The sequence below is a fragment of the Hyperolius riggenbachi genome, chromosome 9, assembly GCF_040937935.1.
Source record: "Hyperolius riggenbachi isolate aHypRig1 chromosome 9, aHypRig1.pri, whole genome shotgun sequence".
NCBI classification, from domain to species: domain Eukaryota; kingdom Metazoa; phylum Chordata; class Amphibia; order Anura; family Hyperoliidae; genus Hyperolius; species Hyperolius riggenbachi.
The window spans coordinates 209,828,602-209,847,437 of record NC_090654.1 but is presented as its reverse complement, the minus strand read 5'-3'; the positions used below and the strand labels follow the sequence as shown (position 1 = coordinate 209,847,437).

General features: G+C 40.7%; 1 protein-coding gene across 12 annotated transcripts in view; it reads right to left on the bottom strand.

Annotated features, from left to right (window-relative positions):
* The window catches only part of RYR3 (ryanodine receptor 3), a 1,134,733-nt gene that overhangs the window by 631,758 nt on the left and 484,139 nt on the right, over positions 1-18,836 (bottom strand). For all 12 annotated transcript variants that reach the window (XM_068253938.1, XM_068253930.1, XM_068253931.1 and 9 more), the window contains 6 exons: positions 12,292-12,385; positions 10,029-10,103; positions 9,738-9,894; positions 8,027-8,191; positions 4,779-4,900; positions 3,788-3,971 (listed from right to left, as the gene is read on the bottom strand). In XM_068253938.1, coding sequence (XP_068110039.1) covers positions 3,788-3,971; positions 4,779-4,900; positions 8,027-8,191; positions 9,738-9,894; positions 10,029-10,103; positions 12,292-12,385 — 797 coding nt within the window. The remainder of the gene's footprint in view (positions 1-3,787; positions 3,972-4,778; positions 4,901-8,026; positions 8,192-9,737; positions 9,895-10,028; positions 10,104-12,291; positions 12,386-18,836) is intronic.

Genomic DNA, 18,836 nt, shown 5'->3' with positions numbered 1-18,836 from the left:
TGGCCCTTTAGATAATAGTGAGTAACCAATACAAGCATCCAACAATTCACAAAAAATGTATATAACTTATCAACTCGACACAAGCCTTTGTGGAGTGTGGCTGGGGGAAGAGGAAGGATCTGTCTTATCTTTGATTTTTTTTTTCCATTTTCCCTTTTTGTATTGCGCCTTCTTTTACATTTGACTTCATATTTCAGTTACTGAGATAGGAGTATGATACGATCAAGAAATGTAAAAAGTGTAACCTATTCACATGCAAACTGTTAATATGAGCAGATCATTAAGAATACACTATGAAAGCTCCCTCTGTATGGATATATCACAAATAAGTAGTCATGATGTCATGGATGTCAAACAAATATCATGCACTTATGCTAATATAAGACTAAAAGAGCAGGAGGAAGTAAATTATATAAAAATACAAATTTTATTAATGACCAAAATACAAACATATATAATATAAATCTATTTAAAATTGACCAGTACACACAGGAGGGCCACCATAGCCAGGCCTGATGAAAAAATGTGGGGGATCCCCCCCCCCCCCAAAAAAAAATGTTTAATACTGATAGTGCACAGACTATCAGATATCTTTATAGAGAAAAAAAGACTCCTAGTAGGTAATTTTTGGAGCAAAAATGGACCCCTGCTGAGGGGTCTCTGTGGGTCGCCTTAATTGTACGCATGTACACGTTCCCTCCGCTTCGATCCGCCTAGCGGTTGCGGACGCGGGGGAAACGCTATGCGTACATTAGTGCGCATGTGCGCGTTCCCTCCATACTGATCCGCATTACCGCATGCGGACGCGGGGGAAACGCCATGCGTACATGCGGAGAACTGGACGCATCACGCCTCCGCCACCGCCCCTTGCCTACTGCCTGCCTCCAGCGGTGGTGGGATTGGGTGGGGCCCCCGGGGGGGGGGGGGTGTGGTGCCGTCCTCTGGCCACTCAGCGCCATTTTAGGCCGGCTCCTCTCTCCCACAGGCAGCACAACTTTTGAGCCTGCCCTGATGATGCTGGTACTCTTACCAGTGAAACCGGTTGGCTTTCTAGGGCTCTTTCTTTGACCAGACACACTTGTGGTGGCAGCACATGGGCCTTTGTGGATGGACCTCGCAGTGATCTACCTCCTCAGATGAGTATATCTCTATGTTATGTATTCCTGCTGGTGACTTGGAAAACGGCATCTTAAGGAACAATCACTGTTTATTATATTGGATACATCCTTCTAGGATGCACTTATATGCTGTTGCTTGCTGGAACGTTGAGTTTGTTTATGTCAAGTTGATGCTGCTGAAGGGGTGACCCTGGGGGACTGTTCTATGAGTGAACTTTATCAACCTCAATATCACATTATCTATACCTGCATATGCCTGGGGTTTAAACATGTGCCTGTGAGAATGTGCTTCTGACTGGGGCACCAACCCTGCCAAACTGCCTGTCATTCCTGGGGTCTGCGGATGTGTAAGGCCTGCTGTGCAAATACTGCCTACCAGCCCGAAGTGCTTGCCACATACAGTGTGTGTCAATTTATTTACCTCAGTGCACTTGGCCATTATCAGAGCCTTAAATGAGACGGCCTGCCTGACTTGCGGACTTATACATCAGTTTTTTCACTATGTGCAAGCATATGCAGTGAGTTCACCTGCTGTGATGAATTGAAATCTTTTCCGGTCATCACCTAACCTCTAATTCTACAAACCACTGGAAACACTGCAGCAACACAGCCAAAATTTGACACATCAGTGCTCCCTCACTAGGACGTCTTCTTCCATCTAGGTCTCTAACACCTGGTCCTTAAAATCAATGGAACAATTTTTCTTAGAGGTCAATTTTTGCTCCAAAAATTACCTACTAGGAATCTCCCCCCCCCCCTTTTTCTCTATAAAGATATCTGATAGTCTGTGCACTATCAGTATTAAACATTTTTTGTGGGGGATCCCCCACATTTTTTCATCAGGCCTGGCTATGGTGGCCCACCTGTGTGTTCTGGTCAATTTTAAATAGATTTATATTACATATGTTTGTATTTTGGTCATTAATAAAATTTGTATTTTTATATAATTTACTTCCTCCTGCTCTTTTAGTCTTACATCGGTCATATTGAAAAGTCTCAGACTTGTGGAGGATCATCTTAGTTAGGAACCTTTAGGACCCATTTGTCTAAACACTTATGCTAATAGTTGGATATAATTACTGTCTTTGGTAACAAGTTCTATGTGAAACTGAAAAAAAGTCCTTTGGTTAAAAAGGGTTTTGATAATTTCTAGACAGGCTAAAAAATTCAAATAAGGTAATTAACCCTACCCAGAAGGCAGAAGTTGGGATTAGAAAATGAGAAGCAGAAGTTGGTTTAAACAGAAGCTGTGTTAATTATTAAGACACTTTCTAGCTCCAACCTTCCCCTCCAGGGTGAAGCTATTTAACATGTTAGAATTTTTACTCATTGGGAGCACTGCTATAGACTTTGTTCATAGAAAGCAAAAAGGCTAGGTAACAGAAAGTGTGCAGCTGTTCAGACTGTTCACAGTCAGTGGAGCAGTAAAGAAAAAAAACTTGCCTGTCTGATACCTCCGGAAAATTAGAGCTATAAGCTGCGGGCTGTGAAGGTTAAGGCTCCAAAGCCAAAGTAAACCCTAGCAGCAAGCAGGCAGGTAAAAATAACTATGCACACTAACGTGGGCCCTTTCCTGCTGAATCATGCTATTTGTTGTAAGAAAAAATTCTTGTTTATTGCAAAGTGTGAGCACATTTTGATACAAGCAAATGAAAGCCAGGCCACTCTTCAGCCAGGCATAACATGTGTGTTTGTGTGTGTGTATAGAGTTGCAATTTAGCAGATTGCTTTGTTCCAAACAAACAAGCTTCCACTGTTTTAGTAAACAAAGTTTACATGGGGAAACATTTGCAATGATATTACTGGGGTATACTTGGTGTTATGGGCAGTGCGGAACCAGTAGGTACTAGCTATATTTTTCTCAGTTCTAAATACAGTTTTTGGCATTGGTATTGATGTTTTGGGTATACACAGGGTACCCTGTTTAACTACAAATAAACACCACAGTTTCCTGTAGTGGGCAGTTAGATTCCTCTTGACCCAATACACAAAATCCTAGTTCATTTCTTTAACATATCTAGGAACCTTATGTCTCTGTAAGGGAGACAAGAAAATGTAGAACAAATAACATAAGGGAAAATAAATTTGAACTAAAATATAAAAGAACAATCATGAGGAAAAATACAAAAAAATGGAATATACTGGTTACAGCAAGACTCTGAACTACAGAGAATATGCTCATTTTAGATTTGGGTTTGATAGCAAAATTGTGAGAAGTAGTTTTTCATGTCACCTGTGTCCCTGTCTAGAAGAATCCAGTACTTTGTGTCTTGACAGGATATGTGATAATCTGTCCAAAATATAAAGAAAAATTTTCATACCTACTCAGGTCTTGACTGCTTCCCGCCACGCATTGAAGAGGTAAATTGGGTGCGCCAAAGCGCAGTGTGCGCGCACACGCACTCCCACGGTGCACATACGTTTTGGCAGAATGGGCATTTATTACATGTCCTATTTGCACTAATTAGTGCAAAAATATGATGTATATATACATTCATTTTGCAGGGAGTCCTAGAGGTCCCCTGAACAGCAATTCAGGAAATATGTCAGACAGTTGTAAAAACCCCAAAGCGTTTTAAACACCTTTTCCACAATATAAAAACTTAAATACACAATGTTCACAGAATTTGGCAAAGTGTTGCTTATATCAATGGTGCTTTTTGTCATACCTCCTCTTTGAAGAGGTTCTGCCTGTTCTTGAGTGAACGGAGTTTATTCTGCTTATCCTCATGTTCTAGATCTTCCTCGGGAGGCTGGAAATAAGCTATCAAGTCTTGCAGGGTTTGAACTACCTCCTCAATAGGCAGGGCGACGGGGGCTGTCCGGTTGTTTCCCGTTAGAGAATCCAGATCGCTGGAATAAGCAAATGTAACAGAGATTTAAAATGGAGTTATGTTGGCTTAAGGAGACAACTCAGCTTCAGTTGTCTTGCTGTTTTGATATATTTTTGACTAACAAGCAAATCAAAAGATAAAAGCTTAGACGTATTGTGGTTATGATTTTATGACCCATATCCAATTAACTTTTCTCCTACATTTTCACTGAGATATTTTCAAATCTTATCAAATCTTTTTTTTTGTTTTTAGAGCAGATGAAATATTATCTCCTGGGAGAAAACTCCGGGGATAAGTTAATTGGATTGGGACCAGTGTGTATGTATACAAGTATAAGGGAGCATTCTAAAAGGTGCGAAACCATAAGAGAAAAAAATAAAATGTCTCCCTTGGTTTATAGTGGAGGCAACCATGTGTGACTGTGTTCTCAGGTACAAATAGAGATCTCGGTTTATTCTCAAATAGGTTTACATTTGAGTATATACGGTATATGAATTAGATCTCCAGTGGAGACAAACTTTGGCTAAGTAATATACATAATTAGGCAAACCGATTTTGATATTTTGTATTAAAAAGTAAAACACTGACACTAAATATACATATATATTTGTTGCCAATATTACTTGATAAAGGCTACACTTTAACAGTGGCAAATATATGCTGGAAAACTAGTAAAGACAGAAATTCTACACATTTACTTTAAAAAAAATCTTTTCGATCATGATTTGCACTTTATTCTGAGTCCTCCCAAGAACTTAGAAATAACTTTATTAGCAAGGCGATGGTGTGATGTGTGGCAAATATAGACCCTGCTGAGCATCCATACCTAATAAATTGACTGAACAGGCCTGTGGTGTTGCGAATGATTCTAGCAGCCTGGGACTCTTCATGCTGACACTTCTGTAAAGTAACGCCATCATCCATATGACCTTCCTGGTGTAGGATTGCCTGGTCAGATTTAAACAAATATAGGTCAGTTTCACCATTCCTGGCATCTGCCCTCCTGGATAATTATGGCACAGCATTCAAACTAAATTTGCATTCATTTTAATACAGACTCTTCACTCTTTCTTGGCTATCAGAGCAACATAAGAATTCTACACACAAAAGCTGTAACTGTGATGAAGTGAAAGGTCTCTCAGTTTCAGTCCTTTGTAGCTTCCAGAGTTTCATGCATTTCAGACATCCAGGTGGAAGCAGGGATTTCTTATCAGCGACAGATCAAAGGAAGCAACACGTTTTCTGAAGAAATCAATCCATGACAGCTATCTAATCAACTGAAGTCCTGAAAGTTCCCACTGACCTGGATCCATGGTGTTGGACGGAAGGTTAAGAAATTATTTTTTACTAAATTACAGGAATTTCTGAACGTAGATTAACTTATTATAGGTCTGAGATCTGTAATCTGACCCACCATCCACTGTGTAGTATTACTTCAGCATGCATGATGCATTTTTTCTGCGTTTTTCTTCTTGTGTTGCTAGCATCCAGTGAAAATCGGAATCACAAAAAGCAATTGCAGTGTGCAGGGGGCCTCAGCTGCAGGCAGCCCAAGTCCAGATGTTAAATCAGAGCTATCATGAACTTTTAGCAATGGAAACTGAGCATATTACTTTATGAATAACCCCATATTAAGGCATTAACTTCAGTGAACGTTGCACGTTACAGAAATTGGTAGTTCCAGAGAAACAAGTTAAGCTAAGTTGCACTCCTTAAATTCCCCACTGGTTCTTATTATAACTACTTTACTTTGCCCATTTAAAGCGGATCAAGATGAAAAACTAACTATAACAAGTAACTTGTCTATAAATCTTATCTAAAGTTTAGATAGTTTACACAGCAAATCTAGCTGCAAACAGCTTCAACCGTTTATGATTATTTATTTCTGTGATACAATGAGAGCGGCCATGTTCTGTTTGTCACATTACACAAAGGCAAGCTGATCTGCATCTCCAGCCCTCACCCTGTGAAAATTTCACTCCCCTCTGCCTCTGAAATCTCTGGCTAGTAACACCTCCTCCTCTTCCTGCCCAGACTGAGCTCCCATAAGCCCTTGCTACTAAGGCTCAGAGTGCCAAGGCACTCTGGAGAAGCTGTGGGTGAGGCTTGTTTAGTTTATAGGGAATTAGAGTATTAAAACAAAACAAAAAAGTATTTGGCTTGAGGAATGCCCTATAAACTACAGGTCCTTCTCAAAAAAGTAGCATATTGTGATAAAGTTCATTATTTTCTGTAATGTACTGATAAACATAAGACTTTCATATATTTTAGATTTATTACACACAACTGAAATAGTTCAAGCCTTTTATTGTTTTAATATTGATGATTTTGGCATACAGCTCATGAAAACCCAAAATTCCTATCTAAAAAAATTAGCATATCATGAAAAGGTTCTCTAAACGAGCTATTAACCTAATCATCTGAATCAACTAAATAGCTCTAAACACCTGCAAAAGATTCCTGAGGCTTTTAAAAACTCCCAGCCTGGTTCATTACTCAAAACCGCAATCATGGGTAAGACTGCAGACCTGACTGCTGTCCAGAAGGCCATCATTGACACCCTCAAGCAAGAGGATAAGACATAGAAAGAAATTTCTGAACGAATAGGCTGTTCCCAGAGTGCTGTATCAAGGCACCTCAGTGGGACGTCTGTGGGAAGGAAAAAGTGTGGCAGAAAACGCTGCACAACGAGAAGAGGTGACCGGACCCTGAGGAAGATTGTGGAGAAGGACCGATTCCAGACCTTGGGGGACCTGCGGAAGCAGTGGACTGAGTCTGGAGTAGAAACATCCAGAGCCACCGTGTACAGGCGTGTGCAGGAAATGGGCTACAGGTGCCACATTCCCCAAGCCACTTTTGACCCAGAAACAGCAGCAGAAGAGCCTGACCTGGGCTACAGAGAAGCAGCACTGGACTGTTGCTCAGTGGTCCAAAGTACTTTTTTCAGATGAAAGCAACTTTTGCATGTCATTCAGAAATCAAGGTGCCAGAGTCTGGAGGAAGACTGGGGAGAGGGAAATGCCAAAATGCCTGAAGTCCAGTGTCAAGTACCCACAGTCAGTGATGGTCTGGGGTGCCATGTCAGCTGCTGGTGTTGGTCCACTGTGTTTTGTCAAGGGCAGGGTCAATGCAGCTAGCTATCAGGAGATTTTGGAGCACTTCATGCTTCCATCTGCTGAAAAGCTTTATGGAGATGAAGATTTCATTTTTCAGCACGACCTCGCACCTGCTCACAGTGCTTTACCAGTGGTTTACTGGTAAATGGTTCACTGACCATGGTATTACTGTGCTCAATTGGCCTGCCAACTCTCCTGGCCTGAACCCCATAGAGAATCTGTGGGATATTGTGAAGAGAAAATTGAGAGAAGCAAGACCCAACACTCTGGATGAGCTTAAGGCCGCTATCGAAGCATCCTGGGCCTCCATAACACCTGAGCAGTGCCACAGGCTGATTGCCTCCATGTCACGCCGCATTGAAGCAGTCATTTCGGCAAAAGGATTCCCGACCAAGTATTGAGTGCATAACTGAACATAATTTTTTGAAGGTTAACTTTTTTGTTTTAAAAACACTTTCCTTTTATTGGTCGGATGAAATATGCTAATTTTTTGAGATAGGAATTTGGGGTTTTCATGAGCTGTATGCCAAAATCATCAATATTAAAACAATAAAAGGCTTGAACTACTTCAGTTGTGTGTAATGAATCTAAAATATATGAAAGTCTAATGTTTATCAGTACATTACAGAAAATAATGAACTTTATCACAATATGCTAATTTTTTGAGAAGGACCTGTATATGAAAGGAACACAATTATGCAATGAGTAAAAGTTTATCTCAGATACACTTTAAGTGTTAGGGCACTAGTTAGCTTTTGGGAGAGGTAGGCAGCAGTTTGACTTTGCGCTGTAGAGTCCAATATTTGCATAAAATGTATTTTAAGACTCACAGATGCTACTGAGGTCAGCTCAGAACATTTGTAATCATGCAGGTTCAGGTCCGCATACATCTTATTAAATACAGAAAACTAGTACAAATATAAATTTTGCAGCACTGAAACATGATTTCTGTTCTTACCCTCCTTTTAAGTGGTCCCAGTCTTGCTGTTTTGGCATCTTGGGCTTTGTAAGTCAGCCACAAGCCACTGTCGGCATGCTGGATAAAGCAAATGGAATCTCCATATTTAATTTCTGCTACTCCCATTCCCTCAATATCACGCTTAGGCCCAGAGTCCAGTTTTTCCTAAATGAAACAAACATGTTGGTGAGAATGTAAGAAAGGGTCTGTTACACTGAAACAAGGTGGTTATATTGTTTACCACTGCTCTCCTCCTGTTATATAGAACACCAGAAATAAAAATATTGTTTCTTTTTAATTCAGTAGGCAGCTCTTTCTGACCAGTCTTCATGCTCACAAACTTGTACATTCTACCTAGACTACAATAACTAGAGTCTATTAATTTGCCTTTTTTGTCCTTAGGAATAATTACAGCCCGCATGGCACTTGTACTGCATATATAGTAGTGGTCTGTGACTCATGGGCTGCTATCAAGCAGAGATGTTAAAGCAGTCCAACTCTTAGAAAAGTTGGTGACCTTTATAAAAGAGTGTTAATTATAGGGATTTAAATTCTACAACATTCTATTTTACTATATTTTATTTGTAAATGCCAGAAGCCTGCTGGGTGTAAACAAAATTGAGATGCTGAGATAACTTGATCAGAACTAAATTAAGCAGCACATCATTATTATACAATAGCAATCATTAGGGTGAAGACCTTTCAAACTGTCAAGTAATCCCAACTCATGTTATTACTTGTCTTGCATAGACATTGATGGTGCTGTGGCTTTATAAAGCTGCTATTCAACTATTTAGAAAAGGGGGTATTACTTGTTGTACAAAGAAAACAGTATAGGTCAAATAGCCATGGTTTCTAAATTTAAATTCTGCATTAACCACTTAATGACATACTGACTTATAAAAACAACCTGCAAGAGCCTCTTAATGGCTAAAGGACCGTTTTTATAAGTCAGACAGTGCTGCTGCCGCTGTGCACGTGCACGCGCTTTTGCGCATGCACGTGCATCCCCGTGCACGTGAAAATAGTGGGGGAAAAAACACCAAAAAATAAATAAATACACCTTTATTTCCAAATGATATCTTGTCACCATACTTTGTACTAGGGACATAATTAAAATGTGATAACCAGAACAATCTTATCAGCAGCTGTGACTCAGAGTCCGGCCTCTCTGCCTGTACAGGAAACACTGAGGGTTAACCCTTTCTGTGCTCCTGGAAAAGCTAAATATTTAGGGGTGGTTTTTTTTTAGAATTTCCATAAATGATAATGCATATTTTTCCCCTAAAGGTTATCATGCTGTGGATAATATTTTAGAGCAGAGAAAAATGAGCTGAGAACAACGTCAAGAAAACAGGATAGAAAAAGTAAATCTGATTGCAAAGGCTTTGTAATTAGCTTGTTATATGAGCAAAATTAAAATCAATGAGGATGATTTATCAAAACTGTATATAGCCTTATGCAAAAGTGGAGCAGATTAACAGATCAAAGGATTTGTTTAGTTGCTCTACGCACCCACAAGTAATGCAAATATGGGAGTGCTAATGACATTCTATTCTGTATGCTACTGCTAGTCTACAAAAATTACCTTTTCAGTGGCTGGTGAGCCATCCATTTTAAATGAGGGCACTGTAAAACTGGATGCTAACAGATTTCCCAGGTTAAGTAACAGTTTATTAAAAACGAAGGATTCATCAAAGAGTATACTAACTTTGGATGCTCTGAAGCAGAAAGCTGATGACTTTGTGTCTGACTTTGCTCGGTCTTGTAGCACCAGTCCTTGGTCCTCTGTAAGTGCCAAATACTGCCCAGTTGTAATGTGACGAAGGCGGAATGTCTGCCCCCATCGGATGTGGCTTCCACTCCAACTACATTAGAAGAATATGTACTTAATAAGTCAGCGCCACCGAATATGTTGGCGCTTTACACATTATTAATAATAATAATCCTACTCTTTAGTATATATTGCACAAATAGTATGTAGTTGGTTGACTTTAGTTACCTAATTCTGAGGGGCTCCACTCTCCATAATGACCGGGCGCGAACACCTGCTCCTCCTGCTTCATAATTTACTTTCCTGATGAATGGAAATATTGAGAGAAAACAAATGAAAAAGTTAACTTGAGATTTCAACTGCGGCTTGCAATAATACTGCAGCATTCACAACTGTGTCTTTTATGCAGGGGCATTGGGGCTGATTCATGGTTTGTTTTGTTGAATTACCTCTCCTTACTTGTTAACTCTCCTTAAAGCGGAATATAACCCTGCATTTCAACTTTGCTCTAAAATATTATTTACAGCATATTATATGCAAAAAGCATTTTTTTTTTACTAGACCAACATTGGAAGGGTTAAACACAGAGGTTTAAAGTTCCGTGGAGAGATATGCAGAAGTTCAGATAGATACATTCTATTTAGTTACATGTATCTATTGATAAATGTTACACACTCTTTGGCTGTCCTCCAAGCTCCTTCTCAGTCAGAGAGATGAGTCACATTCAACACTTAGATACATTTATGTAAACAAAATGTATCTATTTCAGCTTCGGATGCGTCTGCAGAAATCTCCAGGAACTTTAAAGCCCTGTGTAACCCTTCCAATGCTGGTCTAGTAAAAAAAAAATGCTGGTTGCATATAATATACTGTAAATAATGTTTTAGAGCAAAGTTGAAATGCAGGGTTATATTCCGCTTTAACTGACTTAACTCAGTTTTTTTTTTCCTTATTCGAATTAACTCATGATTTATCTCTCCTTATCTGTTTATCTCATGAATAATCTCTCCTTACAGTTAACCACTCTGCAACTGCATAACGCAGGATGGCGGCCGCAGAGTGGCTCTCTCATTCCTCCAGGATGCACTGGTGCGACATCTCGCAGGGAATGAGCGCCTGTTCACTGCAGGAGGTGGGGGAGATGGCTGCGAACAACCTGCCAGCTGTAATTGGAGCTGCCAGGCTGTCAGGGGGACAAACAACAGCAATTTTCTTTTGTACAGCGCTGTGATCTAGCACAGCTCTGTACAGGGGACAGCTCTGTCACTGAGCTGTCCCCTGGGGAGGCACACAAACTAATCCCTCTCATAGCCTTATGTCTGTGAGAGGTGATCTTGCTGACTGGATCTCGGAGGGGAGAAGAAAATATTTTAAAAAAATATATATATTTTTTTAAAAACATCACAGCAGCAATCAGATCTCACCAACAGAAAGCACTGTTGATTGGCAGAAAAGGAGGCAAAATTCATTTGGGTGATAAGTTGGATGGCCGAGCAATTAACCGTCAAAGCATCGCAGTCCCGAATTGTACAAAAATTACCTGGTCACTGGGGGGGTTTGAACCTTAAAGAGAACCCGAGGTGGGTTTGAAGAATATTATCTGCATACAGAGGCTGGATCTGCCTATACAGCCCAGCCTCTGTTGCTATCCCAAACCCCCCTAAGGTCCCCCTGCACTCTGCAATCCCTCATAAATCCCAGCCACGCTGCTGACAAACAGCTTGTCAGAGCTGGCTGTGTTTATCTCTATAGTGTCAGTCTGCTGCTCTCCCCGCCTCCTGCAGAACTCCAGTCCCCGCCTGCATCCCTTCCCTCCCTGCTGATTGGAGGGAAGGGACGGGGGCAGGGACCGGAGCTATGCAGGAGGCGGGGGAGCAGCTGAGACTGACACTACAGATGTAAACACAGCCTCACAGCACGGCTGTGATTTATGGGGGATTGCAGAGTGCAGGGGGACCTTAGTGGGGTTTGGGATAGCAACAGAGGCTGGGCTGTATAGGCAGATCCAGCCTCTGTATGCAGATAACATTCTTTAAACACACCTCGGGTTCTCTTTAAGGTGAAAAATAAGAAAGTTCTTATGTCCTTTTTCAAGCTGTTAAGTCTGCTCCTCTCCTTCACCAAACACTCTAAATGCACAAACAGGCCAGCCAATATTGAGTCAAGTTTAGTGGTAATTGAACCTCATGGGAACTGCAACCTGATGTCAATGCCCACCTTTGAAAAGGAATACCACCCACATGATCAACCTTTACATGAAGGCTAATCCAGAGGCTTCCCTCTACTGGGGTAAGTATCTAACTTTTTTTTATCCTATTCTGGCTACAGGTACCCTATAACTGATGGCTCACATGATACAAAAAAGTCTACTGCTACTATTATGCAGTAGGGTTGCAACGGTATGAAATACGACGGTATGATAACCATCCCAAAAAAACTGACACTGATATTACCAATATTTACAGCCTGGTAAAAACTTTTGTCAGCTCACCTATGCTGGGCCTCTGCTGGGTCCGTAGATGGTATAGTCAGACACTCATCATGACCATGGAAAAACCTGACCACATGTCCACCAAGGAGATACCCTAAAATAAAAAAACAACGTATAAGTAAGACAGAATGATACCCAAGCTTTTTAAATGATCAAATCCATGCATGCCCAGACCATTTTTCAAGCGCTTGGGGGCATGCTGTATTAACAGATAACTGCACCTCGTAGCACATAACAAAAAAATTACATAAATCAGTTCTTATGTCATTTGTGTGTCTGCTGATCAGCTATTCAATGGTGCTATGAAGAAAATGGATACAAAATTTCACCCACAGTACATTTACAAAACACACAAACTGCATGTAATGGAAACCGTACCATTGAAAATACTGGATGCCCTTTCTTTGACAAAAGTGGATGAGGAAATGGATACATGAAGGGGCAGTGTACAAAAAGCCTAAGTGAGACCTTACTGTGGATGATGTGTCTGAAATATCATTCATGTAAATAATATCAAGATCAATGAGTCTCAGTTTTGTTTTAACTTTGGAGTGGCATGTAGGAAAAAAGAAAAGTTGGGGGGAAAAAAGGGAAAAACTAAGATTCTAGAAAGTAGAAGAAACAAGATTCTAACATTCTCCATACTTTAGTAACGAAAAATATATGAACCATTACTTCCCAAATTGGCCATTGGTCTCTTTTCCTCATTATATTTGTTATATCAGAGACAATAATACCAAGTGGCAGCCATGAAATGACAACAAAATATTGTTATATTAGTCCCTTAGAAGATACAGATAAGCTGTAATTCACAATTGAAATTGCATCATAGAAAGTACGTTTTTCCAACAGCTTTTCTCTAGGCCTAAAGTGGTAAAAACCTTTTCAATGTTTCTCCTGAGAGATAACTATACTCAATTCCATTCAAAACTCATATTTTAGAGTATTTATCAGTATGCTGTATTACCAAAAAGCATTTTGTAGCTGTTAGAGAGCTTGGAAAACCTCCAGCAAGCAGTTGCATCACCAACTTGTCCCACCACACCATTAAAAAGGTGTCAATCTTTTACATCTGTGATCTTTAGTTTAGTTATATGCATCTCCTCTACATCTTTTACAGGAGAATAATGTACTTTTCTGCCTCTGTGTGGCAGTACAGGGAGAGTGAGAATTTTACTAGTAATATTTCACTGCATATTTTTTTTTTTCTTGCCAGATGTAAAGCAAGTGTAAGCTCTCAAACCCACTAGCAGCCTTTTCTAGGTGCTGGTGATTTGAAAAGCTCTTGCTAATGCAATGCTATGGATGATTTTTTTATAAAAGCTCATCGCTCTAGTGGGATCACACCCATAGCATTACATTAACAAGAGCTTTTCAAATCACAAGCTCTTAGAAATGGCTTAGTAATGTACTGCTACAGGGTTCCAGGTCTAACATTGCCCAAGTGAATCCCCGGTTAACTTGCAAGTAGTATCATAGTGGGTTATCATCAAAGAGTATAGATAAGTAGACAGGCACGCGGATTTATAGATAGACTGATGGATGGAATCATCATGGAATGGTCACTGGAATTACATATAGATTGGTATACAGACAGACATATACAGTAGACAGATGTAGATATCTGATACAGTAGGACTATGCATTTATCAAATGCTCGTTTTACCACTTTCTTTTGAAGAAAAAAATGGTGCATATGATACAAGGGACAGGTTATTGAATCAGCTGCTGGAAATGTAGTGAATGTATCTGTAAAATTTACTGGAGACAAATGATATGAGAAGTGAACAGTAAAAGGAGAGAGAGAGAGAGAGAGAGAAAAGGTTACACAGACATGACACTTATCAATGTGCGCCACAGTTAGATCCTCAGGGCATTGAGATTAATATGATAAGAATAAAAAAGGAGGGTTTTGCTGCTGCTGCTACTGTGATTGTTAATGGTAGATGTGGTGTTTCAGGCCATTAAGCTGAGCCTGTGGTTCCGACCTCCACGTAGTGTGCCTCACAATCAAAGAACTGAACCTCTAATCAGTTCAGGGCTGTATCTCTAGGGCACAGAAAACAAACTAAACATAACAAAAATGGCAGTCTGCTCAAACTATTTTGACAACTCTCAGAACATATTAATGCTTTTAAAAATACTGAACTACCTTGCTCATATTTTCAGTTACTGGATCGCTACAAAAGAACTATAGTACTATTATTTTAGCAACAATTGGCGTATTGTAAGGGATGGTGACAGGAAAGCTTCAAATGCTTTGTTTGTGGGAAATGTGCTTAAGCTGCACTATGCAGTATTTTTTGTCTGTATCAAGTTTAATTACTTTACATTTTTAATTACTGTATTTTTTGACAATTAGGACTCACTCCCCCTCGCTTTTCTGGGGATAAAAAGTCCCTGCATCTTATATGCCCAACTTACAAACACCCACCGATACAAACCGCCGATCCGCCGCAATATTGGGAACGTCATCAGCAGATGCCAGAACTAGGGGAGCAGTGCAGGAGAGGAGAGGTCTGTGTTTGCCACTGGAGCTGATGGATCAGGTGAGCCATGCTGCCACTGCTTGTAAAGCGAGTATAATGGGGAGTGGAGGGTACACATTGGGGAGCGGAGGGTACACATAGGGGAACGAAGGAGACACACCGAGGAGTGGAGGGGATACATGGGGACAAAATGACACACATGGAGACAGAAAGACACACATGAGGGACCACAGGTGGACACACATAGGAGGACACAAGAGGTCACACATAGGGGGACACAAGAGGTCACACATAGGAGGACACAAGAGGTCACACATAGGGGGACACAAGAGGACACACATAGGGGGACACAAGAGGACACACATAGGGGGACACATGGGGACCCAGGAGGTACATGGGGACACAATATTTGGGGGAGAAAATCTACAAGTTCTGGATCATGGACACACCAGGTTTAGTGTACTTTTTTTCTCCAAGTTTGTGCCCTCTAAGGGCCCGTTTCCACTGGTGCTGAAATCAGGCCGAATCCGCAGAGTTTTCTCATAAGCAAATTGTGCGGGGAAACTCTGCCATAGGAGATAATGCTGCCACCGTCCGAATCGCTTGGTGGAAACAGGTCCCAACCCTTGACTTGCGTCTTTTAGTCCAGAGCGTCTTATGTGCCAAAAAATATGGTACTTTAACTAAATTTTTAATTACTGGAACTTAATTCCTTTAGATTATAAGCTTGTAGGGGAGGGCTCTCTCACTTTTTGTGCCTTGGAATTTGTTAAACATTTTATTCATCATGGTATATTTATCACTAGAATGACTACATCTACCAATTCTGATTTTTGTACCACTGTCTATATTTGGTGTTTACCATTGTCTGTATTATAATGTACCCCATGTTTGTTTCTTACTTTGTACAGCGCCGTGGATTATGTTGGCACTTTATAAATAGTAATAATTACTCCAAGCCTATTTATAGCTGGGTGATAGAAGACCACAGTATGTGGACTATAACGAATATCTATTTATGTTAAATTGTACCAAGCGGATTAAGAGCTTCCTGTAAAATGAAGTGAATTCACTGCATTAACTTCACCACTCACTTTAATGGCAACCTGTAGGAGGCTGTGGATTAACAGCCACATTAGTGCAGGTGGTCACTAGAAGGAGCTTCTCTCTTACAATTACTCACCATATTATGGTAAGGAATACAATTTTACACAAATTAGAGTGGCAAACTTGTCATAAAATAACAGACCATTTCTATTAAAAAAAATCCAAGAAAGGTTTTTTTATACCACTGAAGTTTCCCAGTGTTGCACAGCCTCGGAAACCTTGGCCCGATGTTCCAATCCCTAGTATATAAAAGTTGGGGTTTTTTTTATAGTTTATTAACTTTTTAGTACAAACAGTGTCTTTGTGAACCAGCAGAATTAAATACATTGCAAATATTTGACACTGAACTACTTATGACACTAGTTATTCTTCTACTGAGTCACAATCTAAAGGCCCGTCCTCTTAAAGCGGTATTGTCACCATAAAAATCTAATTTCAACAGCAAATGGTCTGAGTGTATTAAGTGATAAAGATGCTAATCCTGCATTCAAAACTTGCAAAAAATGTTATGCTGTTATGGTTTGTAGTTATCACATACTTTAGGAGCACTGGCCCTAGTGCCAAACAGTTGAATGCTGGGAGTTCTTTTTATCTATAATATATTCCTCCTCTTCCATTTATTTTCCTGCCTAGCTGCTTAACAGAAAAACCCTCTGATTACTTCTGTTTACAAGCAAGGCTGAGGCGACTCAGTGATTGGATGTGTAAATAAAAAAAAAAGACAGTAGTTGTTAGTATACACCTCAGTGGGAGTGTCTGAAGACTCTGGAAGGAGGGCAGCTAATGAATACACAATGAGCAAGAGATGGAAGGGGGAAAATCAAGAGTCAGGGAGGATATGATGTCAGCATTAGCTTGGCAAGATGGCCACTGCCTAGAATAGGATTTTCTGCTTTTCCTTTATAAAATTCATACTTATATATGTGTTTTTTATTTCTAGGTTAGCATGGGTGTCGCTTGTTCTTTAAGGACTACTACTACTTCTTTCTTTATTTCGGTGGGGGGGGGGGGGCTGTTCAACATCCTAGGATTTGAACCTGGAACATTTGTTGGGTTGATAAAGGAGAGCAAAGAAAACCTATGCAAATATAGTGATAGCATACGGCGCAAGCTGTTGCTTGCTTCTCACACAGCAAGCTATTGGTTGCTTCTCACACTCCCATATGCCATTCACTGGTGGTTAATACACATCAGCACATTACATTAGAACAATTATCCACTTGGCAGTGGCTGGATAGTGTACTGGTTAAGGGCTCTGCCTCTGACACAGTAGACCAGGGTTCGAATCTCGTCTCTGCCTGTTCGGTAAGCCAGCACCTATTCAGTAGGAGGCCTTGGGCAAAACTCCCTAAAACTGCTACTGCCTATAGAGCGCGCCCTAGTGGCTGCTGCTCTGGCGCTTTGAGTTCGCCAGGAGAAAAGCGCAATATAAATGTTATTTGTCTTGTCACTTACTGCCTCAATTGCAGCTAGTGACTTTGATTCACCCACAAAAAGAGAAAAACAATTTGACGTGTATCATCCTGCATAAGATTTGAACTAAATGTGCAATGACTACAAACTGCTTAACTACTTTTAAGTACATTTAATGGTTGTCAAGTCTTTCAAAGAAGCCTGCAGAGTTTATTAGCAGGTTAATTGCATATTTTTGCTTTTTACTTGTTGCTATTCTTGCACAATTTTCAGGAACCCCTCCTCCCCACTGGTTCATTTTTGCACTTTAGTGAGTCGAGGTAGTATGGCTGTGGTCTGATTGAATGTGCGAGTGACTGTAGGTACGTACCTATATAAATTATTGTCCATTTCTTTATTCTTGTTACTGCACACTTTATTTTTTTTTTATTAATTGTTACATATTGGTGTTTTAAATGCACTACGTGCTTTTTAGATTATTACAATATATTAAGGAAACTTAGTACCATGAAGAACGACGCTCTGTCAACCAGCTCCACAAAGTTAAATGAATTTTTCATTGGCAACTGACTGCAGGTCCATAGCATGACCCGCTTAACTTCTTTCAGCCTGCCCATTGATGCATGCAGCAGAAGATATGGGAGGAGTTGAAAGAGGTCATGGTTGGATAGCCATACCAAGAAACGCAGATGGTTTTGGAGCTCTCATGGTGCTCAGTGGATCTCCTTTTTGCTAAAGCAAGTCATAACGCCTGGTAGCAAAGCCCCTTAGTATACAAATGACTGCCATTTTAGTTAACATTTTACTTCAATCAATCTTCCTTCTATATCATATCAAGATGTCACTGACGTTCTCCACTCTGTCTTTGCAACTGCCATTGCGATTTTGCAAAGCGATTTTCCGAGCAATTTTGAAGGAATTTTGCACATTCATTGAAGCGCAATTGCAATTTTATGCAAATTGCATGTTACAGTGAGAACACTTCAATTGTATTACCTTGTCACTGCACTTTGCTAAGGGCTGAAAATCTCCAAAAAAGCACTGCAGTGTGAACTAGCCCATAGTGCTTCCCATATGTTGAAGGTGTAGTATTGACACTAACCATTTTATTTCTGTTAAAGGGAACCAGAGGCCCCAGAAAAAATATTCTATACATACCTGGGGCTTACTCCAGCCCCATACGCACGGATTGCTCCCACACTGCCGTCCTCCGCTTCCTGGATCCGCCGGTACCGGGTCCCGTCACTTCCGCCGGACACAGCCAGTTGACCACATGAGCAGGGGCTCCCTCCATACCCTTACGCGTGCGGCTGCGCAGTAGGCAGCCACACGCGTAAGGATATGCCGGGAGCCTCTGTGATGCGGACAATTGGCCGCGTGCTGCCGCCGACTGGCCGAAACTACGGGACCCGGTACCGCCGAATACAGGAAGCGGAGGGCGGCGGCGTGGGAGCGATCCGTGCGTATGGGGCTGGAGGAAGCCCCAGGTATGTACAGAATCTTTTTTCTGGGGCTTCTGGTTCCCTTTAAGATGTC